This window comes from Phyllostomus hastatus, unplaced genomic scaffold (assembly GCF_019186645.2).
Source record: "Phyllostomus hastatus isolate PE091 unplaced genomic scaffold, TTU_PhHast_1.1 phas_contig_210, whole genome shotgun sequence".
In the NCBI taxonomy this organism is placed as follows: Eukaryota; Metazoa; Chordata; class Mammalia; order Chiroptera; family Phyllostomidae; genus Phyllostomus; species Phyllostomus hastatus.
Genome location: NW_025333737.1, coordinates 15,229,808 through 15,255,599, shown reverse-complemented (window position 1 = coordinate 15,255,599; position 25,792 = coordinate 15,229,808). Strand labels below are relative to the sequence as shown.

General features: G+C 54.4%; 1 protein-coding gene across 2 annotated transcripts in view; it reads left to right on the top strand.

Moving 5' to 3' along the window:
- The window catches only part of MRC2 (mannose receptor C type 2), a 51,806-nt gene that overhangs the window by 12,145 nt on the left and 13,869 nt on the right, over positions 1 to 25,792 (top strand). For both annotated transcript variants that reach the window (XM_045836805.1, XM_045836804.1), the window contains exons 2-12: positions 15,291 to 15,692; positions 16,384 to 16,557; positions 16,751 to 16,915; positions 17,128 to 17,241; positions 17,676 to 17,819; positions 20,383 to 20,571; positions 20,735 to 20,889; positions 22,133 to 22,240; positions 24,187 to 24,302; positions 24,744 to 24,892; positions 25,519 to 25,736. In XM_045836805.1, the coding sequence (XP_045692761.1) occupies positions 15,291 to 15,692; positions 16,384 to 16,557; positions 16,751 to 16,915; positions 17,128 to 17,241; positions 17,676 to 17,819; positions 20,383 to 20,571; positions 20,735 to 20,889; positions 22,133 to 22,240; positions 24,187 to 24,302; positions 24,744 to 24,892; positions 25,519 to 25,736 (1,934 nt within the window). The remainder of the gene's footprint in view (positions 1 to 15,290; positions 15,693 to 16,383; positions 16,558 to 16,750; positions 16,916 to 17,127; positions 17,242 to 17,675; positions 17,820 to 20,382; positions 20,572 to 20,734; positions 20,890 to 22,132; positions 22,241 to 24,186; positions 24,303 to 24,743; positions 24,893 to 25,518; positions 25,737 to 25,792) is intronic.

The window sequence follows — 25,792 nt, the reverse complement described above, 5'->3', positions numbered from 1 at the left end:
TGATGTTTCTCTCCTTTTTTTCTCCCTCCCTTCTCCTCTCTCTAAAAGTAAATAAATAACATCTTTAAAATATTTTAAAATTATTTTTCCCCTTTATTGATTCCACAGAGAGGGGAAGGGAAGGAGAAGAGAGGGAGAGAAACATCGATGTGAGAGAGAACATCTACTGGTTGCCCCTTGCACGTGCCCCGACTGGGGGACCTAACAGGCAACCCAGGCACGTGTCCTGGCCAGGAATCGAACCTGAGATCTTTCGGTTTGCAGTTTAGCACCCAACCAACTGAGCCACACTGGCCGTGGCAAAAACTTTTAATTCTTGAAGTATAATATCGATATAGGAAAGTGAACACATCGTGAATGTTCAGCTCTGAATTTTCACAAACTGAACACACCATGTAACCAATGCTCAGATTCAGCAAATAGGAACACTACTAGTGTTCCAGACACTCTTAAACACTTTCCACAGGCTTAGTAGACATGGGTATTTCTTCTTTGTGAACTATCTGTTTAAATCCTTGATTATTTTTATCTCTTCAGGTCTTAGCACCTTACAATGATTGGGGTCTATATTTTTCTCTTTGGCTTACATGAGTTTCTTGCCATATGTGTTACAAATATCTTTCCCTTGTTTGTTGTTTATTTAAAATTTTTATTTCAGAGTATCTTTATTTATCCTTTCTCTTCCATACACTTGGCCTCTCTGGTGAAGTTCACAAAACCCTTTGGGGTCAGACTGGGTTCCCCTCTTCATGGAGATCTAGTGTTCACCCTGCGACATGCCCCAGCTGTCTGTTTGACTGGCCCTCCTTTCTCCCCTGGGCCCTCAGCAGGGTATCTGCCCTGGCAGGCGCTTCGGTTAGGGAGCTTGGATGAGGCTGCAAAAAGACAATGTTACAGACATATTTTCTTCAGGGTAAGAATACGTTTTTCTCAGGCTAGTGAAAAAGGATATCTATTCATAGTATCCAATTCAAATAATAAGTTATGAAATAAAGAAAAATTATCTGAAATTTTACCAAAAAACAGCCACCGCAGACATTTTAGAGAATATCCTTCCAAATTCTGTGTCCTCTCCTTTCCCTCCCTCTCTCTGTGTAAGACTTTGAATAGATGTTTTCCTTCTGACTCGGAACATTCTTTCACGTGCCATGTGTCATCAGTGGGTTTCCACCCAGTGCTCCCCCTGGCTGTCGAGGGTTCCGCTGTGCCAAGGCACCATAACTAACCCCTTGTTGGACATTCAGGTCATATCTCTTTTTATCACCAAATATATTTTTAAAAGATTTTATTTATTCAATTTTAGAGAGAGTGGAAGGGAAGGAGAAAGAGAGAGAAATATCAGTGTGTGGTTGCCTCTCGCACACCCCTTACTAGGACCCAGGTATGTGCCTTGACTGGGACTTGAACCAGTAACGCTTTGGTTCACAGACTGGCACTCAGCCCACTGAGCCACACCAGGCAAGGCTAATTACCAAATATATTAATTGAAGAAAATACAAAGAGAAGAAAATGAAAATCACCAGCTGTGCTGTAAGTCAGTAGTAACTGCTGTTAACACGGAGGCACGTACAGAGGTTCTGGGACTCTGGTGTGCTTCAGAATCTTGTTTACAGTCCAAATTTCCTTCCCCCTGCGATTAGACTCAGGAGGTCTGCTGTGGGGCCGGGGCACTGGCATTGCGAACAAGCTCCCCGTCGGATTTGGACACCCGAGTGCAAGAACAAGAATGCAAAACTGTCTTTTCAGATGTCACACGATTTAAGAGAAAATAGAAATGATGTCATACTGTACTTTCAGTTATTAAAAATCAGGCTGAACCTCTACCCACATCTAAATACTTTTATAAATTAATTTCTGTTGTCTGCATCATATCAGCAGTCCACTGTGGGAGTGTGTCTCAGTTTCCTCAGTCAGCCCCATACCACTGACATTCATTTTCCCAGTTGTTGCTATGACAAATAATGCTGTGTAATAGCTAAGTCTTTGCAAAGATTTTTTTCTTTTGTATTTCAATCTACTTATCTTTTAATGAGACTATTTAAAGAGCAGTTTTAGATTCACTGCAAAATTAAGAGGAAGCTAGAGATTTCCCATATAATCCCATGATCAACACCCCCCAATGGAGTGGCACATTTTTTATAATTAGTGAATCTACAATGACACATTACTGTCACTCAAAGTCGACTGTGTAGATTCTTAATTATTTCCTTAAATTCCTAAGAAGTGAGTTCCGGGGCCAAGTTCCCCTCCAGGAGGGCTGCCGGCTGGGGCCACGTCTACCAAGAGCGTAGGTGGTGGGGCGGTGGGGCAGTGTGCCCGGGGCGGTGCCTGGCCCGTGCCCGGGGCTCCGTGACTGTTGCGTGCGGCAAGCACAAGTGTGTCTCCACTGAGCAGATGAGGACGCTGAGGCCTGAAGGGGCTGGGTGACTAATCCAAGAGCAGGAGTCCAAGCCCAGCCTGTGCCTGGAGCCTGAGCTCCCTTAACCATATGACTGACTTTTAACTGATGCCAGAGAGGGAGGAGCAGTGATGGTCGTGGGGGCAGTCTTTTCTGTGGCCCCACAAATGTGTGGAAGAAATCAGAAAAAGAATGAGAGGGTGGGGAGGGAAAAGGAGCGGGGTGGACCGGTGCACCAGTGCTGGCATGCCTCTGTAGGTCACGTCTGTTGTGATGTTACAATGGGGTGTGTGTGTGTGTGTGTGTGTGTGTGTGTGTGACCCTTTGCCACTGTTCAGGGCCAAAGCAAGATGAACTCACCAAATGAGACCTGAGCCAGAGTCGGGTTCTGTGGGCGATGCAGAGAGCTTTTGTTGGCTTCAAGGATCTTTAGATGCCCCCTGCATCTCTCTTCCCTCGGCTTTATTTACTCCAGAAAGATTATAATAACATAATGGAAAGTTACATATAATCCCAACCTCCTGGCACAAGAAATAATTTCATGTTTCCCTTCTTTTCATTGTCCTTATGTAGATCTGTTTTTAGAGGAGGGTATAATTTAGAGGTTGTTAAACCATAGCCCATAGGACACAGGGCAGCTTGCCTTTCCACCTCTCATGGTCCAGCTCAGCTCAACATGCATGTATTGAGCACCTGCTGAATGCACTGAACTGGGGAGACAAGTGGATAAGACACAGCTCCTGCTCTCAAGGAAGCACTTAATGGGGGAGAGAGACCCTAAAAGGATCATGTCAGTATTCCTGTAGATCTTACCAGGAGCCTGTGAAGAGGCAGGGAGGGTATTTTATAATTCAGTTTACCGCTAAGAAAGTAGTTTGAGTCCCCTAAGCTCATTTAGTTTGGGAGGGCGGGATCAGATCTGAACTCCTGGGCTAGATTGCAATCCTCAGCCCTGCTCCCCACGGGCCCCGTGCCTGCCTGAATCCCTGTGAGGGTCCCTCGCGGCCGCTGTCCTTCTCCTTTGCAGCGTCTGCCGCGCCAAGTGGCACAGGCATTGCCCCACCTCCTTTCACACTCTCCCTTCCAGCGGCATGTTTTGTGACCTCATTTCCCCTCTGTGACTGCCCTTGGAGTTTATTTCTGTAGAACCAGAATGTGCTGGGTGTGCAGCACACCCCAGGTGGCCCTGCCCTCCCAGAAGTCCCTGCACTTTTCCCCCCTGCCACGCTGTCTGTGGCCCTTGCTCCTTGCATCTCCCTTCCGGGCACACCTGAGGAAGGGTTCAAATGTTCAGAGGCCAGAATCAAATGATGCTTGCCAGGGAGCAGGCACCCACGGGAATGGGAGGGGGACTCCACATCTGGACCATAGATTTATTTTTCTTTGAATTCTTCTGAAGAGCAGCTTAAACACTCAAGTCCTTGGCCTTATTTCCTCTTGTAATTTTCTCTCATCCAAACTGCAGTGTCTGCTAAGCCCAGTTCCCAGGCTCTGTGCTATGAAGCAGATTCTTGAGCTCAGGGCCCCAGTCCCGACAGAGGGTCTTGCTTAAATATCAGAAACGATAATGACCTTCTGTTACTGAGTGCTGACCAGCTACAGTGCACCTTCCAGGGGTTTCTTGCTTAATCCTCCAGAAACCCCTTAGACGGGTCTTAATTACTGTCCTTCCAAAAGTGAGGCTTGCAGAAGGGAGACAGCCAGCCCAGGGCCCGAAAAGGGTTGGTCCAGAGTCAAGAGCCACCCTCCACCACGGTGCCTCCCTCCGGAGAAGGTGCGGGTAGGTCCCATCGGCCTGTCATTGCAGAAGTCAGCAGGTGTTTAATTTTTGGCATACAGTCTTAGGGAGCTCCTGAAGGTTCCCTAGCAAAAAACACTCTAAGTTCAGTTAACTCCAGAGAGGGCCATGGTTTGCTCTTCGACCCAAACAAGTCACTCTTGAATGTCACCGAGTCCGAAGGTCAGGGAATTGCCAGCGAGTAGAGCAGAAGCTCGTTATGAAATGTGTTCTGCTGTCTCAGGACCGTATTGTGCTGTGTCTCGGACCCATTTCGTGAGGGGAATGCAGCATGTCACAGGGACACTAGTGGCAGGGCAGTGGAGCCTTATTTAGAGGAACTCACCCCCACCCGCCCCCTTTTTTTTCCATTCGAAAGAGGCACAGACCCTTGGTCATTCTTTATAGAGCCCAGGATACTGTCTCTATAAAGTAAGAATGTGGAAGAATGTTTCTCTACTCTGGTAAGAACAATGTGCAAGTCTAATAATATGTGGCCATTCCCCTTCCACCTCAGTGTTGGGGTGTGGGGCACAAAAGGGACGAGTGGGGACTCTGGCAAGCTGGTGAGCTTCCGCCCAAGTGGGCAGTGCCCCCCGGGAGCTGTGACTGGCTCCCTGCAGGTGCCCCAGCTCAGTGTGGTCAGGCCTTTCTGTATTTCCGAGAGAAGCTGGAAATGCAGACTTTCTATGTGAAATCTGTGCAGTTTTAAATGTTGGCTCGCTTTTCTTTCACACACTGTGAAGGCCAAGTACAACTTGCCTGTGGGTTACAGGTTCAAGTACCTGGGACAATTGTTTGGAGCTCAGCTCTGCAGCCAGTCTTCCTGGCTCCCCATCGGATTCTGCCCATATTGGCAGCGTTATCAACATGTTGCATCTCGGTTTTTTAGTATCAGTTTCCTTAGCTGCCAGATGGAATTTTACCTACTTCTGAGGGTTGCTATGTGGGTTAGCAAGAGGGTTAAAGAGAAAGCCTTGGAAGCCCAGTGCCTGGTACCTAGTAAGCACATGGTAAACTTGAACCTGTGTCATGATAAACTTTAATCTGTCTCTTTGTTTGTGTAAGTGCAGGGTGGCCATATGTATGTCCCAGTTTGCCCTGGGGAGTCCTGGTTCAGGCTTGTCGTACTGGTGTAATGATTGCGAACTCCTCTTCTCATTCCCGGTATAAGACAACTGGTTATATGGCTCACTCCCATCGGCCATTGCTGGCATGATGCTGTTGGGGACTCGAACATGTTTCACTCCCAATGAGAAGGTCATGGTTCCAATCGTATGAGTATCGGTGGACTACCCTTCGGCGCTTCCGTGCCCACGTTATAGAGATTGACAAGATAAAAGTTCTGAGATCTCTCAGTTCATGTTCATTCTGTCACTGGGCAAACATTCACTGTGATGCCAGGTGGTAGGGAGAGGCAGAGGGCGGACCTGGGCCTGCCCCCTACTCTTCTCTTCTGCTGTGTGAGAAACTGCTACTAGAAATTGTTCATAAAATGTTTCTGGTGAACTGAATGTTTATTCTTCAAACCTCAGTTTCTCACAAACAAATTATTCCATTTCAGTGCAATTCTCTGCACATTTCTTTTTGTGAGTGGGTAGTTACATTAAAAAATAGTATTGATTTCACTGTGGAAAATTGGAAAATAGACAAAGGCCTCACAAGTTTTTTCTTCATTTTTGTTGACTCTGCAGTGAGCAGGGCGACATGTTTTATTTAGCTTTAAATTATGCCCCCCCCCCCCACTGCTGCTCAAACACCTCTGCAGCCACATTGTCCAAACTAACTTTAAAAAATTACTCTTCTAAATTTGCCTGGTGTCTCCACAGCGTTCCTCACTCATTAATTCATTCTCAGCCAGCCAGCCAGGTATGGACCACCTAACGCGGTGCTGGGGTTGCCGCCCCCGCGGGCTCTCCTTTCAGGGATTTTGTGGAGTAATCTGCTCCCGACTCCCTCCCACGTGTACGTGGAACTGGTGTGGTTCGGGAGAGGCCTTTGGCGACCCGCTGTAACGAGTAGGTGGGCCTCGTTGTCGGCCGTGTGGTTTCTCCCAGCTGCAGGTGATTGCAGCGCCGGGGCGTGTGCACGCCCCCACCCACGCGCGCTTCCCGCCAGCGGCGATTTAGACCTGGGCCCAGCTCCAGTCTGGGTTGCAGAGTCCTGCCCTTCTCGCGGGTCAAGGAGGTTGGATTGTGCTGGCTCAAAAAGCCACTTCCGGACGCGACCGGAGCCGGCCGTCACTGTGAAAGTTGCCCCCGGGGAAGGAAGTGGCTTTGGGCTGTTTATTTTGGCTGGGAGCTGGCAGACGGCGCCGGGGGCCGTGCGGACCCGGCGTTTGCAGAGCTGGGTTGAGGAGCCCGGCGACCTCGGGGCCTCCGGGAAGGCTCTGCGCCGGAGCGCTGTGGAACCCGCTGGAGAGGGGTTGCCGGGAACCGGGGGTGCGGGACGTCGCGAAGATTGCGCGGCGGGGTGGGGGGGGTACGTCGGGGAGGGTCAGCGCGGAGGTGGGGGTGCACTGGGGAGGGGCGCTCGCGGAGGGGGCGCTGTGCCGAGGTGGGGCGTGCACCGGGGGCAGGGCAATGTGCTGCGCAGAGGTTCGCCCCAGCGGCCGCGAAGACCCAGAGGACTGGGTGGTCCCAGCACCTCATGTTCTGGGACAGGGGAAAGGAGGAAGGTAGGTCAAGGTGTGCCCGCTCTTAGGATCCTCTGGTGAGGTAGGGTCATGGAAAAAGGGCAGGGGAGCGAGGCTGTGGGACTTCCTGAGAGTGGAAGGTGCCAGGGTCAGGCCAGAGGTTAGAGGCGAGATCCGCTGTGGGGAGGGGGGGGCGGGGGAGGGTCATCCTACAAGATGGGCCCCGGGAAAGGACAGGCCGAAAAGGTTTTAGTCTGAGACTATAAAAACAGCAGGGGGTGTGATTAAATACCGTTCAGTCCAAGAGAAGACCCATGGCAGGTGAAGATTGTGTTCCAGACACCCCCAGGGGCCAGCTGCACTGAGCCAAGGACCACCTGGGGGCCCCGGGACCAGACAGAACCTGGGGAGGGTTAGGGTTGCCTTTCTGAATTTACATGAATTCCATCCCCCAGCACTCCCATCACAATCCCCTTCTCTTGGTTTATTAGGTGGAGGTGATAAGCCTACCCTGAACCCATTCCCTGCCAGAATTTGCTTTAGCATCTTCCTGGAGCACAGTGTATCACAATTGCCAGACGTACATTTTAACCGGTGCGAAGAGCGTCTCTAGATATGAACAGTAAAGGAAGCTCCCTGCAACTGGAGAAAAAGAGACACACACACACACACACACACACACACACTCACTCACTCACACTATACTTGTAAGCAGCAGAGTCCAAATGGGGCCATTTGTTTGTTTTTAGTCACAGGTACTTTTAAGCTGTGTAGGGTCTGAGGTTTGACCTGGCTGAGAAGGAGGGGCTGTTGGGGGTGGGGGAGGAGAGGGTGAAAAGCCTGGAGCATGGAGGGTATGGGAAAACGCACACAGTCCATGGTTTTGGTGAAAATATTGAACAGTTGGACAGGGTATTGGGGCCTCACTGTCATGTGACTCCCCTGCCCTCCACAGAAGGGATACCATCCCCCCACATGCAGATTCCCTGTGCGTGCCTGGACATGGACACAGGTTTTAGCAGAGGTGATGCAGGGTGGGGTGCTGAGTCCCCAGGATTGGCCTCAGCAGGGCGGGGCTGGCAGCTTCTGCTGACTCAGGGACATTTCTAGGCTTGGCCTCAGGGCCAAGCTGCTCATTGAAAACAGCTGCTCCTCTTGGCTGGCAGCCCTGTGGGCGGCTTCTGACTCTCCCTGGGATGACCCCTTGCCTCTGCGGGGAGGGGTGGCTGACTTCAGGAGAGACTCAGCGGCTGGAGGCCACCCTGCCATACCCTCTGGACCAAATCTAGTCCCCAGGGCTCCCCAGCTTGCCCCTTGTCCCCAGCTCTGTAGGAACCGAGCCAAGCTGGTTGTTGGGTCCCCAGCCTTTGCTCCTGCTGTTCCCACAACTTGGAACACCCAGCTTGTTCTCGTCTCTGCTCAGGCCTTTCATGGTTTTGACGTGCCTCATTCAGCAGATACTTGTTGAGAGTGTGCTGCGTGCCAGGAACTGTGCTAGAATTTACTTCCTCTGCGCTGCCTTCAGCATGATGTCTTCAGCTTGTAATGGAGAGCAGCCGTCTTATCCGAGGTCAGACCTCTGGCTGCCTCTGCTGCTGGGCTGAGTCCCAGGAAGCTGCAGGGACAGCTGAGAGCTTTGCTCCTGAGAGGCAGCCAGACGGCCTCTGCGTTCAGCCTCGTGACTCCACCAAAGCATTGTGTGTACCTTGCAGCAGATGGGAAATGAGAGGTGACAGTGACCATCAACAGGCAGGGAGGAGATGGGTTGCTTGATGGAGAGCAGATAGCTTTGACCCCCCAGTGCCTTGGGGTGGAGAACACACAATGCAGTATACAGATGGTGTATTAAGGACTCACACACCTGAAACCTATGTAATTTTATTAGCCAATGTCACTCCAATAAGTTCAATAAATTAAAAACAAACAACAACAAAAAACCCCAGTGGCCTCTGAACACAGGAACACCTTTCCAGGATGATGGCCTGGATGTCTTGAGAAGCAAGGAAGTATGGGTCACACACCAGAAAGATTCCTGTCACGCTTCAGTCGTCTGGAAAACCCGTTTCTAGCCTGCGGGTGCAGGTCACATGCAGCTATGCAGTGTACAGCAGACCTGACTTCTATTTCGCGCACTTGTGTGTTGCCTGCAGCTTTGCTATGGATGGCTTTGTGAGCTCTGCATCTCGGTTTCACTGTAAATGTCAGGAGCGCATACTATCTGATTTCCCGGTAGTACAGTGCTTCGCAAGTGCTTGTTACCTGCACGATTGAGGAAGTCTCTGGGGGAGCAGGGGAAGGGTGCTCAGGAGCTTGAGGTGGGGTGTGGAGGCTGCCGCAGGCCCGGGAAGCTCCTAAAGAGTCTGGTGGTCAGAGGGGATCCCGGAACACTGGCCCCAGGGAAGTAAGGAAAATGAGCCAGTGTTCCAGACTGGGGGCGAGGCCCTGGCTCCAGGACATGGGGTTGTGAGTTTATCAGGATTCTTTTGGTTACAAGGACAGAACCCAGTGCAGACAAGCCCACAAAATAAATGGGGATGTGGCTGCAAATGATCAGAGCCAAAGAAGAGCCTTAGGAACTCGAGGACTAGGACTGGCTGGTCAGCTCCACTGGAACTCACTTCTTCCATCTCGGTTCTGGGCCTCTTCTTGTGTGCTGCCCAGTCTTGCCTGCAATAGAAAGGTCTTCTCATGGTAGCAAACAAGGCCATTGGCAGCCCCAGCTTAGCGATCTCAACAGAGAAAGAAAACTTCATGTATTTCAAGGGAGGACCCTGATCGCTGTGGCCAGGGAGATGGCCACTCTTACTGGCCAAGAGTGAGCTTTACACCCACTCACATAGCCAGAGGTACAGGAAAATCCTTTATAAATAGTGATGAGAAGGGAATGGGAAGTTTGCTGGGCAGACGAAACAAAGGCCAGAGACTGAGCAGGCAAGGACGTGGTCAAGGATTCCGTCTTCATCTTCCACCCAGAGCCCAGCGCCTGTCATGTGGTGTTAGGGGCTAGATTAGGTCTACACTGCTCACGGCTACGCCTGGCACCACGCCAGCCTGACACCTGTGAAATTCTCAGTAAAGATCTGTTGAGTGAATAAATGAAGGACATCAAATGGGTACTTAACATGCAGTCTCCTGCCTGGCTTCACTCGTGTCTTCACTCGCCCTCTGTGCTGGGCCTGGTGTGGTTGCCAATGAAACACAAGAGGTCGTCTTTGTCTTTGGTGAGGACCGTACCGAGGTCCTAGCGAGGGGCAATGACACCTGCAGCTCTCACACTTGTGCAGTGAGGCTAGGAGGGTGGGCGAGGCAGAAGGGGGCCTTCTCAGAAAGGGGATGTGGCTGCAAATGGTCAGAGCCGAAGAAGAGCCTTAGGAACTCGGGGACTGGGACTGGCATGAGGCCTCCCCACTCTGAGCCCTCTCTCTGCTCCAATGTGGGTCCCTCTCAGACCCCTCATTTGCCATCTGTCACTGCTGCACAGCAGGGCTGGGGTTGCTGAGGCCAGTGTGTGCGTTTTCTGGTCAAGGAGGCCGGACAACATTGTGTCCTGGGCTGCAGTGGGCTCCTGTGACGTCTGGGGCTGTGTTGCCCAGTTCCACCTCTGAGAAGCGTCTGTAAAAGCAAGTACTGTTTTCTCTCTTTTCCGGTCCCAGGCCCTTTCCCTACCTCCTGCTGAGGGTCACTTTCTGTTCCGACTGTCTTCGCTGACGTGGAGTTTCTGAGAACCAAACACCCAGGCCCTAGAGGAGGCTCAGGCAGGCCGGGGTCAAGTCCTGGGGCCATTTTATGGTTCTTGGAGGGTGGCTGGAACAAGGTGGATGGAGGGTCCCCCCGAGGAGGGGTGAGCAGCTCTGTCGGTCGCCCTAAAGACCCTCAGGAAGTCACCTGTGACTTGCCCAGAGAGGATCCCCAGCCTGGTGCCGGTGAAGAAGAGCGTGACCAGAGTCCTTGCCCTGCCAGCCTTCCGAGGAGTTTTGAGTGCTCAGTGACAGGAGCCATGGGCACCCTGCTTGAGGAAAGTTAATCTGGCAGCTGGGACAAGCAGCAGGAAGGCAGACTGGTCAGCTGTGATTTCAAGGCATGAGATTCATGTATTTGTTCCTTCAGTGCTCATTAAACACTACTGTGTGTCAGGCAGAGCCGTGGGCACGGGGGACCCAGTGGTGAGGACCGAGAAAGTCCCTGGGCGTTTATGAACAAGAAGGGAGACAGAAAATAAACAGAAACACGTCAGCTCATGAGTTCTGGGAATGGCAGGATAGCTCGTATAAAAGGGGCCACCTCCTAAACCTGACAAGCTCAAGGGAGGTGGAAAATAACCACATGGGGAGGTCCAGACATAAAAATTTTTAACCTAGAGCTGGTCTTGGCAGGCAGTCCGGTCCAGGTCTGGACAGGGCCAGTCTTACCGTTAAGCATTGTCTTTTTACATACCTTTGAAATGTCAGGTAATCTCCTTCTCTAGACCCCTCAGGCCACAGCTGCCCTGGGAGACCACCGGTATTTTTTATCTTGTTGGCCACCTCTCTGCTGTGAACGTTCATGGTTGCCTACCCTGCACCCTCCGATGTAAAGAAAGTGTGCGTCTCGGTTTCACCCTTTCCCGGGTTCCAGAGATTGTCCCCTCTTCTGCTTTCTCCCGCCTCCTTAATCTACCACCAGTGAATTTCATGAAACCCTCCTTACAGCTTGTCCTTTGATTCTGATGTGTAAAATGAGCTGCAGAACGTCCATTCTCTGCAGCTTTTTCTCAGTCCATTGAGATGTTGCTTCCCGGCAATTGTTGTCAGTTTGGATCAAATACACTCATAAAAATTCTCTGCAGTTTTGGAGTTTCATATGTTGACATAGTCTGACTCTCTGGCCAAGAGTGCGTGGTAGACTAAGGACAACAGAAGAAACGCAGTGGTTAGGGAGCAATCAAAACCAGATGGATGCTGGGGAGGAAACAACCTTTGAGGGAAAAGAAGCAGATGAGGGGAATGACCCCTCGGAGCCGATTTTCCCCCTGGGAGTACTGCCCCCTAGGAGGTGATGGTGTAAGAATGTCCAGACCCATAAAGAATTTTTATAAAAACTTATTGGAGAAAATACAGACAACCGTAATTGAACAACAATAAAATAATTTAAAAGAAAATAAAATCTCAAAAAAACCCACCCCCAACTTATTTGATCTAAACAGGATATACCTGGAAGCAAGCTCTCAAGACTGAGAAAAATACTTCCAAGAAATGACAGTTTGCTGCTCCTTCTCTGCCTTTGGAATTAGGGAGGGGCTGTGAGGAAGATTCCAGGAAGGTGGGAGAAGGCAGGCGGGGATTGGACTGTGGGGTAGTTAACAAGATGCTGTGCTCTCCGAGGGAGGCCCGAGGTGTGTTAACCTGCAGGTACAGGGGCCTCGGACAGGCTCTGCTTAAGGCAAAGACAGGCCTTCTTCCAAAGCAGTTATTTGCCTGGGGTGTGACCACCCACCACACCGTGACCTGCCCAATTAGGAATTTGTGATCAGATCAGCCTGTGAAATTATTTTCCCTAGAAGCCCTTTTTTGTCCACAGAGGAGCTCAGACAGAAAGGTGCAGTTTTACTGGTCAGAGTTGGAGGCTGCCAGACAAACTAAAAATCGAGAGGGAAAACTCTGGAGAGGAAGGAGCCATAGAGACGTTCCCTGCAAATTCTCCTCGAGGTCTTGGTGACTGCTCACCTGGGCATGGGCAGTCTAAACTGGGAGGCTCTGGGGAACCCAGGAGGAAGCGGCAGCTGGGAGGCAGAGGTTTTTGTTGCTACATGGTGTTGAGGAAGCAGTTTGGAGTTCAAGTTCCACCGAGTTAGAGGCGCTTAGTAATTGCCTAAGGTTTTCCTTTTTTATTTTTTTTTTTAGTTTTGTTTTGTTTTTAGATTTTCCTTTGAGCCTTGGCTGGTGTGGCTCACCGGATTGAGTGCTGACCTGAAAACCAAAAGGTCACTGGTTCGATTCCCAGTCAGGGCACATGCCTGGGTTGCGGGCCAGGTCCCCAGTTGGGGGCGTGTGAGAGGCAACTGATGTTTCTCTCCTTCTCTTTGTCCCTCCCTTCCCCTCTCTCTATAAATAAATAAATAAAATCTTTAAAAAATATATTTCCTTTGAAACTCTAGAAGGGCCTCACCTTATGATTAAACCCAAGGCTAAGGGACACACCCTAAAACTAAAGGCAAAACAGCCCCACCCTCGCAAAGCCCAAAACCAAGCCCCTGCAGGATCGAGGTGGTGCACCAGTGATCTAACTGCCTGCCAGAACAAAGCCCAGCATTCTTCGTAGGAAGATGAACCCAGACTCCCTGACGCACGCCCTCCACAAGGCCCCACAGAGAAGAAAAGAATCCAGACTCCTTACAACATTATTTACAATGTCCAGTTTATGATCAAAATTACTAGACATGCAGGTAGGGGGAGAAAATGACCCATAATCAAGAGAAATAGTAGACGCAGATGCTGAACAAAATATCAGGTAAATGTCAAGAGAATTACAATCAAGGGATTGGATCACCCTGTGAAGTTCCTTTTGGTGTGATTTTTTTACAGCACCCCTTTTTGGTCCACGAAATTCATCATTGTTTTCTTTATGACTTTCAACACTCGAATGTCATTTTTAAAAGAACTTTAGAACTTACTTACATCCTTGAAAGGTCATTCTGGCTGGCTGTGGAGAATGGACTGGAGAGGGGTGACAGGGCCAGCGTGGGGGAACAGGAGGCTGGGACCGAATTTCAGCTCCATCTCTGACCAGCCTGGGACTTTGGTCACATATTCTTGCCACCCTTTAGGCAGGCTCTTTACCTCTAACGTGAACTAGTAACAGACGGTAACAGTCGTCCTAGTGATAAACACTGCGGCTGAGCATAGTCGGTGCGGACGGGGCAGGTGGTGGTCTGGTGTGCGTCAGTCATCCCGGGCGGCTTTATGATTGAAAGCCCGCACATCTCCCAGAGCTGGGATGCCCAGAGGCTGTATCTTTTGAAATTAGTTCCTAGGGTCTTAACAAACGTGATATTCATCTACAAGCTACATGTGAGTCAGAGTCAGCACTTACAACGTCAAGAATGGTGGGGGGACAGTTACAATTTTCCGCCGCTGCAGTGGTGCCCTTCCTGTGTGCTGGGCCCTTGTCCAAACACTTCACACGTGCAGTATTACCTCACTTAGCCTTTACAACAGTCTTGTGTTTAATTTTGTAAACTGATTTTTAGAGAGAGGGGAAGGGAGGGAGAGAGACAGGGAAACATCGATGCGAGAGAGAAACAGTGATCGGTTGCCTCTTGTTCGCACCCCGACCTGGGACCAAACCCGCAACTCAGGCGTGTGCCCTGACCAGGAATCGAACCTATGGCCTTTCAGTTGATGGGATGACACTCCAACCGAGCCACACGGGCAGGGCCCTTTACAACAGTCTTATGATGAAGAAGCTTGAGTCAGAGAGCAATTAAGCGACTTGTCCAAGTGACACAGTAAGAGGCAGAGCTGAGATTTGAACCCTAGCAGTTAGATTCATGCTTTCAAGGCATGAAAATTATCGTTTCATACTAAGTCGGGGAACAAGAGGAAGGTGGTGAACCATGGATGTCAGAGACACTGGACTTGCTTCCTGGCTGTAAGATATGGTCACTTCCTGTCTCTAAACTGTTCTCATGTTTTTCCCCACTCCCTTTCCCTTTAAAATATAATAACTTAAAGATACAACAGCTTTGAGGTATAACTCACATGCTATAGAACCCACCCATTTAAAACGTGCAGTTAATGGGGTTTCAGTATATTCAGAGCTGTGCGACTATCACAACACTGTAGTTTGAGAACCCCCCCCAAAGAAACCCGTGCCTTTCAGCCGCCCCTCCCCACCCCATCTCTGCAGCCCAGCCCCAGGCAACCACTAGCCTGCTGTCTAATCACTGAAGTCTTGGCTTCTTCATCTGTAACGTGGGTGCGCTGGGGGCCTCTTAGATTTCACTGTCTCCCACACAGTGCCTCTGCAGTGAGGTGATTGGTGAGAGGACGCAGGATGGGGGATCCAGAGAGCCACATGCTGTCTGGAAAATGGGAGTGAGATGGCTATGGGGCACAAGTGGTTGGGTGTGAGGGGTGGTGAGCGGTCTGGGGAGACTCTAGATGGGAGGAGAGGATGGCGCCAACAACGCCGAGGGGCGAGGGGGAGGAGCGAGGCAAAACGACGCAGGCCGGAGCGCTATGGCAGAAAGCCCTGCTCTGCGACAGCAGCGGGGACAAAGGTTGCAGTGTGTGTGATGGGAATGCCTCCGCCCTCCTAAGACCTTCAGAAAAGGGTGTGGGACCCACTTGCCATGTGGAGTGGGGTTTGCTTTGGGGGGTGGGACGGAGGGCTGCGACCCAGCACCAGACTCATGGTCAGTGCCTGTCTCTAGGTGGCGCTGGCCATCGAGGGCTCGCCAGGAGAGCCCAGGTGACGGCTTCATGTCCCGCCTTCCTTTCCAGAGCCCAACGTCTTCCTCATCTTCAGCTATGGACTGGAGGGCTGCCTGGAGGCCCAGGGTGGGCAAGTCAGGGTCTCACCACACTGCAGTAACAGCCTTCCTGCCCAGCACTGGAAGTGGGTCTCCCGGAACCGGCTCTTCAACCTGGGTGCCATGCAGTGCCTAGGCACAGGCTGGCCGGGCACCAACACCACAGCCTCCCTGGGCATGTACGAATGTGACCGGGAGGCAATGAACCTTCGCTGGCACTGTCATACACTGGGTGACCAGCTGAACCTGCTCCTGGCCGGCCGAGCCGGCAACTCCTCGAAGGCCGGCACCCCTGAGCGCGGCGACCAGACCCGCAGTGGCCCGTGGCGCATCTATGGCAGCGAAGAGGACCTCTGTGCTCGGCCCTACTACGGTGAGAGGCTGCTTGCAGGGGAGAGTGTCCAGGGCACTGCAGCCACAGAGGGATGGCTCCGGGGACACGGCCTTTGGCAGTCACAGGCCCAGTGACAGGCAGACCCTGACAGTCACATCTTTGATTGTGACGGGAAGCATTTTGAATAAGAAAATTAACTTCAAAGCGTTTCATTTACTTTTTAAAAACTTACAAAATTAAAAGTTGAGGTTTTTACTTGTAAAGACCTCAAACAGTATAAAAGTGTCTGCTGTAAAATTTCCTTCCCCAGGCCTACTCTCCAGGGAGACCCCCGGGTGACCCCCAGGGGCAGCTCCGTCCTGGGGTGCTTTTCCTGGAAGCCACCCTGACTTCCAAGATGGAACCTGGGGAGGAGGGGTGCACAGTGGAGCCCCCAGGCTGGGGAGCTGCATAGGGATTCCTTCAGGGTCAGGCCTCTGGGGGTGACTTGGAGGCCCCCTCTCCCAGCTGGAGTTTGGACAGCCGTCCGGGGCATTGGATCCTGTGGGGTGAGCAGCAGGACCTCTCTCAGGCTCCTGGGATGATCTGATGGCAGAAGGAGCCTTAAGGCCACTCTCCAGTGCCACTGCCCCTCCCCCTCCGCTGACCCCTGCCCAGCCCGGCTCCCTGTGTTATAGGGGGCGGGAACCTCAAGGATCCCGATGCCAAAGCCTGGATCCCTTCCTTGCAGAGGTCTACACCATCCAGGGGAACTCCCACGGGAAGCCCTGCACCATCCCCTTCAAGTACGACAACCAGTGGTTCCACAGCTGTACCAGCACGGGCCGCGAGGACGGCCACCTGTGGTGCGCCACCACCCAGGACTACGGCAAGGACGAGCGCTGGGGCTTCTGCCCCATCAAGAGTGAGAGCGGGGTGGCTCCTGGCGGGAGGCTGGCCACGAGCGTGTGGTGGGTGGCAGAACTTGCGGGGCTGGGGTGAGAGGTGGCCCCTCCTCACCATTTGTGTGGGGCCTCCGCACTCTGTGAGGGACCCCTGTGGCGAACCCTGAAGCAGAGGACTGGGGAGGGACCTATGCCTGGCTCTCCTGGTGGCAGGTAATGACTGTGAGACCTTCTGGGACAAGGACCAGCTGACCGACAGCTGCTACCAGTTTAACTTCCAGTCCACACTGTCGTGGAGGGAGGCCTGGGCCAGCTGTGAGCAGCAAGGGGCAGATCTGCTGAGCATCACCGAGATCCACGAGCAGACCTACATCAATGGTGAGGCGGTGGGCAGCCCCCGGCTGGGCTGGCTGACCGGGGTCTGACCCACCTGAGGACAGGGTGGGGTGCCAGGACCCTGAGACCTGCTCCTACCTTTGGAGGACGCTGATCCCTTTCTGCTTGTGGGAGTAAGGATGGCGTTGGTGGGGGCAAAGTAGGAGGGCTGCGGATGGGCAGCCAGCTTCTCACTGTCACCATCTTGCTGTCAGGGCTCCTCACTGGCTATAGTTCCACACTGTGGATTGGCCTTAATGACCTGGACACCAGTGGAGGCTGGCAGTGGTCGGACAACTCGCCTCTCAAGTACCTCAACTGGGAGAGTGGTGAGGCGCAGGGTTTGGGGTGCAGGGTGGCCTGGGGACCCTACAGGCACCATCTCATCAAATTGGAGGTGGGAGGGGGCAGATTCCCCACCTCCTGGAGTGGCCCCCCTGGCCCACGCAGTGCACTGGTGTGACTTAGAACCTAATGCTCAGGGCACAGGACTGGGTTTCAGGCCCGTGTACCCAGCCCACCAGTAGCCTGGCCAGGGAAGCTGGGTGGGGCTGGTACCAGTCGCTGAGCAGAGCCCAGGACACGTGGGCCCACAGCTGAGAAAGCAGTGAGGCCCTGCGTGCCCAAGGAGGGAGGGCTGAGTGGGGACCTGGGCCTCTCCAGCTGGCTCAGGCTTCCGAGGAAGCAGGAGGTTCAGAGAGGGCTCCAGGGGCCGGGGTGTGAGTCTCTCTCCTGGGGTGCTGGCGCCCTGCCCTCCCCACAGATCAGCCTGACAACCCAAGTGAGGAGAACTGCGGAGTGATCCGCACGGAGTCCTCCGGTGGCTGGCAGAACCGCGACTGCAGCATGGCGCTGCCCTATGTGTGCAAGAAGAAGCTCAACGCCCCAGCTGAGCCAGAGCTTCCCAGTGAGCCTCGGTCTGCCCAAGTCGGGGTGGGGCGGGTGGGGGTGGGGTTCCTCACAGCACAGCCACAGCCTCGCAGCACAGGTGACTCTGGTCTGCCCTGTTCATAGTTAACGGTTCGGTTGAAGTCTGAACTCACTGGGAAGTGCCATTAATTCATTTGGGGATTTGTTGAGAACTTTGTTAAATGCTGGTATTACCTTGTCCTTGTGGAAGTCACAGTCTGCGGAAGGTGGTAGACATCTCAACGCACAATTGGAATATCCTGAGTTATGTGCTGTTATAAAGACATGTGCAATAATGTCAGTGCAATAGATGCCTAGAGAAGGGATTGATTAAGCTTTTGAGAGTGAAGGAGAGTTTCAAGGAAGTAACGTTTGATTTGCGCCTTTCCAGTTGAGTGTAAGTTTAACAAGGCGAGTAGAGGTGGGAGGGAGGGCCCCTTGGCAGAGGGAACTGCGCACTCAGAGGTGTGGTGGTGCGGAAGCACACAACAGTTGCAAGGTTGGTGAGAGGTCTGGCTGGAGTACAGACTTGTGACTACTTAACCTATGATCCCGAGACCAGCAGCACAGCGTCACCTGGGAGCTTTTATAAATGCAGAATCTCAGGCCCTGCCCGAGATTAATTGAGTTAGGACCTGAACTTCACAGGACCCTGTATCTGTGATTCCTGTGCACATGCCTACCGTGTGACAAGCCCTGGCTGAGAGCATGGCGAAGAGAACGATTTGGAAAGGCAGGCTGTAGCCAGCCCGCCGGGGGTCTTGGCTGTTGGGGGCGGTGTGGGTGGGGCCAGGTGGGCCGTGGGAGCCTTTGCAGGTTTTTCAGCCAGGGAGTGCCTTGCTGGCATGTGTGATTCATAGGGGCCTCAAGGAAGAGTTGGAGGGAGTAGGAGACAGTGGGCAGGGCATTGCTTTGGGGATCCTGCCCCTCACTGGCGTCTGGTCTCTGATTTGCAAACAGTAATTTCGCGTCCCTTGGAGGCTGGTCTGTGAGGCTGGAGACCGGCCTGACCCGGAGGAGCCTTTGCAGCCTATCGGTGTAGGTTGCACAGGCTCCCACAGGGGGTCCAGGGACCCTGAGACTGGGGAGGAGGGAACTTTTCCAAGCAAAATACAGCAAAACCAGAAAAAAAAATACACAAACTCACCAAAAGTAAAGAGCTTACAGAGCGAAAGGTCTGCTTCTGACCATTAAAATGTCAAAGACTGATCAGGGCCATCAGCTCCTGCTCTCTCCCCTCCCCCCCCCACCTGGGGGGTGGTGAGAAGCAAAGGCTTAAACCCTCGAGGCCCACCCTTCACCTAGGGTACCTCACCTCTAGCACCAATTCCAGGTCTTCCAGAAGCTGCTTTCTGAGGGAAGAGGGCCCAGTGTGGGCAGGCCTAGCCCCTTTGGTCCCCCTAGGGACTGGCTCACCAAATCCCCTGTCCCCCGGATCTCCTAGGTGTCCCTGTGGCGAGTCCTCTCTGACTGTGGCTTTTGACTCCCTCTTTCATTCCAGGCTGCTCACCTCTGCGGACGCATTTCTCTGGGCAGTTTTTCTGCCTGTATTTCCTGAGCTCCCTTCTTCCCACGGCCGGAAGCAGGCCCCTGGGTCTGAACACCCACTAAACTCTGGTTCTGTCTGGGGCAGCAGCCTTGGGTCTTTGCTCGGTGGCCAGCAGAGGTGACTGACATGTCCAGAGCCCAGGAGAGATCTGCTTTGGCTTTCAGCCACGCCCACTTTGCTGGGCTGGACCCTTTAGTGCTTCCCAGTATGGAGTGGATCCCAGCATGTCCCAGTCAGGGGAGATGCTTTGAGTGGGCACACGCTATCCCGCCCAGCCAGGCAGAATCCTGCCCAAGCCTGACATTGTGGGTGGTTTGGTGAAATGCCAGGGCCCAAGTGAGGGCTTGTCTGTCTTAGCTGCCCTTGGGCCCCAATCCCCAGAGGGTAAACCTGAAATGCACAGAAGTGGGGGCGTGGAAGGGCCTGGGACCCATCAGTGTGTCAGCCCCGGGGAGCAGGGAGGGGAGCTGGGTTGGGAAAGCAGCATTAGGAGAAATCCCAGCCAGGGATGCCAGCCAGTCAGCAGGGACTTCACCTGCCGCCCACATGGTGGGGCCCCATTTCCTCAGTCCCTCCAGCCTGGACCACCAGGGCCAGCTCTGAGTCCACGTTCAGTAGATGGTATTTGAGATAGTGACATTGGTTCCTTTTACTGAGCAAGGTGGACATGAACTAAGTTTGAAACTTAGAGCAGGAAACTCCATTTATAGAAGAGGAAACCGAGGCTCCCGGGGCTGGACGAGCCCCAGCTAGAGGGGCCATCCTGTCTTGGCTGGAGTCTGCCACCACACCACCACCTCCCGAGTCTCTGCCACAGGGCCTCCAGCAGCCCTGGAAGGCTTTGTCTTTTCAGCACTATTCAGCACTTAGACCTGTTCTGACGGGAAGGGTTGGTGTGTGACAGGTTTAGGAGGAAATGAATTTGAGGCCCTGCCTGTGTTAGTGCCCAGTGGGTCTGGCACCCATGCTGGGCAGCTGGATGCCTGAGCAGCGGCCTCGGGGGTCTCTGCAGATGTGCGGGCCAACGTGAAGGTGGAGTGCGAGCCCAGCTGGCAGCCCTTCCAGGGCCACTGCTACCGCCTGCAAGCCGAGAAGCGCAGCTGGCAGGAGTCCAAGAAGGCGTGCCTGCGGGGCGGGGGCGACCTGCTCAGCATCCACAGCATGGACGAGCTGGAGTTCATCACCAAGCAAATCAAGCAAGGTGAGGGGCCGCGAGTCCGCTGCTGGTCTGGGGTAGAGGGCAGGGCCTCCGGATGCCCATCTGGTCCTGCCCAGGAGGCTTGGGGATTGTTGCTTCCTCCCCTGCTGGTGGCCAAGGCTGACCTCTCCGTGTCCTTCCTCCCCTCTCTCCTGCTGCACCCCAGAGGTGGAGGAGCTGTGGATTGGCCTCAATGATTTGAAGCTGCAGATGAATTTTGAGTGGTCTGATGGGAGCATCGTGAGCTTCACCCACTGGCACCCCTTTGAGCCGAACAACTTCCGGGACAGCCTGGAGGACTGTGTCACCATTTGGGGGCCGGTGAGAATCCCCTTTCCATACCACAGGGCTCTGAATGCACCCCAGCCTTCTAGTGCTATCCCAGTCATATCGGTGCCTGCTGGGAATCCCACCCCAGTGCCTTTTAGAAGCCCTGTCTTCCCCCCTCCCCCAGCCCCTTTCCACGTGGAAAGGTTGCCAGTGTTTGACTCTTCCCTTCTTCCCACAACTAGCTGGGTCACCTTGGGCAAATTACTTAACCTCTCTGTGCCTCGGTTTCCTCATCTGTCAGTGGAACACTAACAGTGTCTACCTCAGAGGGTCACTGGGAGGATTAAAGGAGCTAATTCTCATGAAGCTTTAGGATGTTGCCTGGAGCCTTGCTGGTCTCCTGCCAGCTGCTGTTCCGCCGGCAGGTGGCACCAGAACCCGCATTACGTGGACATGCTCCCTGGACGCACTGAGACTGCTCTGTTCGGGGTCCGGTCTCCTCATGAACTTAGGGGGCGATGTCTGTTCTCCATGGCTTTACCTCAGAGGCAGTGTGCGTAGGTGGAAGAACTGGTGCAAGACTTCGAGCAGAGATAAGAATCCCTTCGTGAAAGGGACGACACCATAGGGATAGACCGCCCACTCCAGGGACAGATAGGACACTCTCCTGTGAGACACCACAAATTGTGCCAGGGACTATAAAGACACAGCCATCTAGAGTAGGGGCTGCCATTTTCAATTTTAGAAACAATTTTTGCTAAGCGTCTGCTACACCCCAGGCATTCTCCTGGGGGCGGGCACACAAGCACCTCTGCCCTCGGCTGGAGCAGAAGGCAGACAAACAGCTGGCTGGGGGGCAGAGGGCAGGGAGGGGCTGAGGACTGCATTCCTGTTGAGCTCCATCATCCGAGATCCAGGTCTGGGGGCAGCGTCTCTGCCCGGCCTGGCTCTGCAGTTACTGGCTGGACACCGTGCAGAACTGGGAATCTCATCTGTCTGTCCTGCCAGTGAGCTATAAATAATCTAAAGGAGCGTCTCTTCCCATTTCGACAATGCTGGCCAACCTTTCAAGGCATTTGCGCATCAACTCTGTTTGCTCTCATCAGCCCGGTGAGGCTTATAGAACTAATCTCGCTCTGCCCGCTTTATAGCCTAGAACACAGAGAGGTCAGGCCTCTTGACCAGAATCACACAGCAAGCAGAGGCAGGCTCAGATCTAGAAACCTGGTTTGCTGAAGGGTTTGGGAGATTTGGGGGAAGGGGGCTGAGACTCCCTCGTAACCTGTGTCCCCAGGAGGGTCGCTGGAATGACAGTCCGTGTAACCAGTCCTTGCCGTCCATCTGCAAGAAAGCAGGCCAGCTGAGCCAGGGGGCCACTGAGGAGGACCATGGCTGCCGGAAGGTGAGGGTGCTTCTGGATCTGGCGCTGGTGGGGCCAGCCAGAGGGGCACCCAGGGGGAGGGTGTGGAAACCCCGCAGCCTCCCTTCCTCGGCACACCCTGCTTCCTGCTCTTCACACTGCTCCTTCGCAGCACTGGTGTGGGGTGGGGTGGGGGTGGGGGGGGGGCTGCTTGGGGTAAGCAGAGCTCCCCACCCATGTCCCTGAGCCCCTCTCCACGGGGAAGCCACCTCCGACAGGCAGCAGAGAACAGGAGGTGGCTGTGAGTCTGGCCAGTTGTCACCTGAGTGGAGGCTGCTGGGGTGAGCCCGTGCCCTTTCTGCACCCTCTGTCTTTGCTGGCACACGTCACGCTGTCTGATGTGGTGGGTGCTTGTCTGTCTGTCTCTCCTGCAGGGATGAGGCCATTCTGGTGTCTCGCTCCTTGTGCTCTCAGCCTCAGGAGCTACCAGACGTTCAGACAGGGAATGGATTAGGACCCAGGGTGGGAGGTGGGATAAGTGAGCAGGGGGTGCTGAGTGTACGAATGAGGGTGAGAGTGGGTGAGCGGCCCATCTCCCCCCAGCCCTCCCAGGGCCCCTCCCATGGCCCCTCCCAGGCCCCCGGCCCTCCCAGGCTGAGCGGAGGTGTGAGTGGGGTGGATGTGTCTGTGGGTTTCAGCCCCTGGCAGCTCCATCTGCCGAGGCCATGCTCCTCCAGCCCAGCCCCTTACCAGTCTGGCTCCACTGTCTTCCTTTGTATTAAGCCCCCTTACCATTTCCCACCTGACCTGCACCCAAAACTCTACCCGGGGTGGGGGGGGGCAGGAAATGACAACAGGCATGAGCTCTAGTGGGGAGGAGAGAGGGAACACACAGGGGCCCAGCTGGAGCTGGGGGACCAGCATGGTCAGGGAATGGCCTGGGGGCCCTGGCCTGGCCTGGGTGAGGTGGGGGTGAGAGGTGGAGAGGAATTACTGCCAACTGCCCCGGCACCAGGGCTGGTCTGAAATGTGTGGGGAGTGCTAAGTAGCCCTGGTAAATACCCCAGGAGAGCGAGGGGTCTTAGCAGAGCCCTGCTGGGCACACAGGATTCGCCCCCTACGCGTGAGCACCCACCCATACCAGCTTCTCTTGTGCCCTGGCTCCTGCCCAGAGAGCTGCATCTCACTCTCTCAAAACCTCGAGCTCCCCCACAAGGCTCCCCACTTCAAGGCCCGCTGGAGGCAAAGGCCCTGGCAGCATCTGGAATCCTCTTAGGAGGAGCAGGGCTGAGGACAGGCACAGCCTCTGCGGTGCGGGTTCCAGGCGGGGCTCCACCTGGCATGATCTGCACACAAAGTCGAGTCTCTCAACTTCTCTGAGCCCCCGTTCCTCATCGGAAAGGCAGGAACAGAGAGCCCCTCAGGGTGGCCCAAGGGGAAGGGGTCGGTGGGGGGGGAGGGCTCGCTGCTGCCCCTTGCTGAGGGTCTGCTCCCTTCCCCACCCCCAGGCCCGGCACACCCTCCACCTCAGTTTTCCAGGCCCCTGAGGATCACCCAGCCCCTCCACATCCTGGCAGCTTCCCCAGCGTTTTAGCTCTGGTTTCTCAGCCAACTGGCAATTTTCCCGCAGCTTCTCGTGGCTAAATGTTCAAGAGAGGTGTCTGATGGGCCACTTGTCTTTCTGCGCCAGGCCACAGGCTGGGTAGCTGCCTGCCTGCCCTCCAGCCACCACCCTCGGGCCGTGCTCCCACCCCTGGTCTGGCAGGTGGGGGTAATGGTGCGGGGGTGGGGGGGGTGTGGAGTGACGGGTGCAGAATACAGCATAGGAAGGCCACGTCTGGTGTCGAACGAGTCCCCTCTGTCCTGTGCTCAAGCCGACAACACGTTCAGTGGTGCTGCCGATGGCACCCCCCTGCCCCAGGATTGATGGGTGAGAGAGGGGTGCCCTCCCCACAGACACCCCTCTGCTGCCCACTCTCTCGAGCCAGGGTTGGAAGTGGCACAGCCCGTCCTGTTACTGGCTGGGAGAGGACCAAGTGACCTACAGCGAGGCCCGGCGCCTGTGCGCAGACTACGGCTCCCAGCTGGTCACCGTCACCAACAGGTACGGGGGTGGCGCCCAGACTGGCCTTCACCCATGTCCTGGCCTCACGTGGCCCCTCCATGGAACGGCAGGGTAGCACCTGGTCATCAGCTGGCTCCAGGGCCTTTCTCTAATCCTGTCACAAGGACTCCTGGTTATTGAGCGACTCCAGGGTGGGGTGGGCCCGGGCAGGGGCACAGGCAGGTGTAGGTGTGGGCCGGATGCCCGAGAGAGGCCTGGGCTGGGTCTGACTTCCTCTGTTTCTTCTCAGCCAGGCACAGAGGGCAGACGGTGGAGGGCGATCTGGGTTGCTGTGTGTCCTCTGGGGGGTCTTTAGGGATCCCCATTCCCTGGACATTTCCTGGTCCGACTTAGCACCCAGGCTCCTGGCCGGGCATCCGGCCTGCGGCGCCAGGAGGGTGGGAGGTGTGCAGCCTGCCCTGACCAGCCCCGTGCCCGCAGGTTCGAGCAGGCCTTTGTCAGCAGCCTCATCTACAACTGGGACGGCGAGTACTTCTGGACCGCCCTGCAGGACCTCAACGGCACCGGCTCCTTCCGCTGGCTCAGTGGGGACGAGGTCACGTACACGCACTGGAACCGGGACCAGCCTGGTGAGCCCCGCCCCCACGCCGCTCAGCCAGCCCCTTCCCTGACTTCCTGGGGGACCCGTCCTACCAGGACCCGAGACCCAGGGCTTCCCAGTGAACTGATCACTCATACAACACGGCGAAGCCATTAGGAGAACGGGGTGTGGGGCCACACCACCTGTGTCAGATCTGACTCTGCTGTTTATTCACTGCACATCTTTGGGCCCCTTTCCTCACCTGTCAAGTGGGCGCATTGGTAGTTTCCTCGAAGGGTTGAAGTGAGGCTTCAACGGTTAGTGTATGTAAAGCTCTTAGAATAGTGAGTGCCATATAAGTGCTTGCTGTTATTACCATTTCACATGAATTATCTTTTTTAATTAACCCTTTGAATAACTTGCTGAGGTAGGTGATGAGAGAAGCTCAGAGAGGTTAAGCCACTTGCCTGAGAGCTCACAGGAGTAAACACAGAGCTGGGACTCTACCTCTATTCCCGTCCTCCCACCCGGGCCCCGACCTCACAGACCGTCCCTGCAGAGAGGGCCGTGTCGGTTCCAAGGGCAAGGGTGGTGGTGGTACCCCAGGGGCACGTGAGGGAAGGGCCAAGCCATGAGTCTTCCTCGGTGTAAGGGTGTCCCTTCTCCCTCCCTCAGGGTATGGCCGTGGGGGGTGCGTAGCCCTGGCCACGGGCAGCGCCATGGGCCTGTGGGAGGTGAAGAACTGCACCACGTTCTGGGCTCGCTACATCTGCCGGCAGAGCCTGGGCACACCTGTGACGCCTGAACTGCCCGGGCCTGACCCCACACCCAGCCTTACTGGTTCCTGTCCCCAGGGCTGGGCCTCAGACCCCAAACTGCGGCACTGTTACAAGGTAGGCAGCCTGTTGCATGGGGGAGGGAAAGAGAGAGGAGCCAAGAGGCAGCTCAC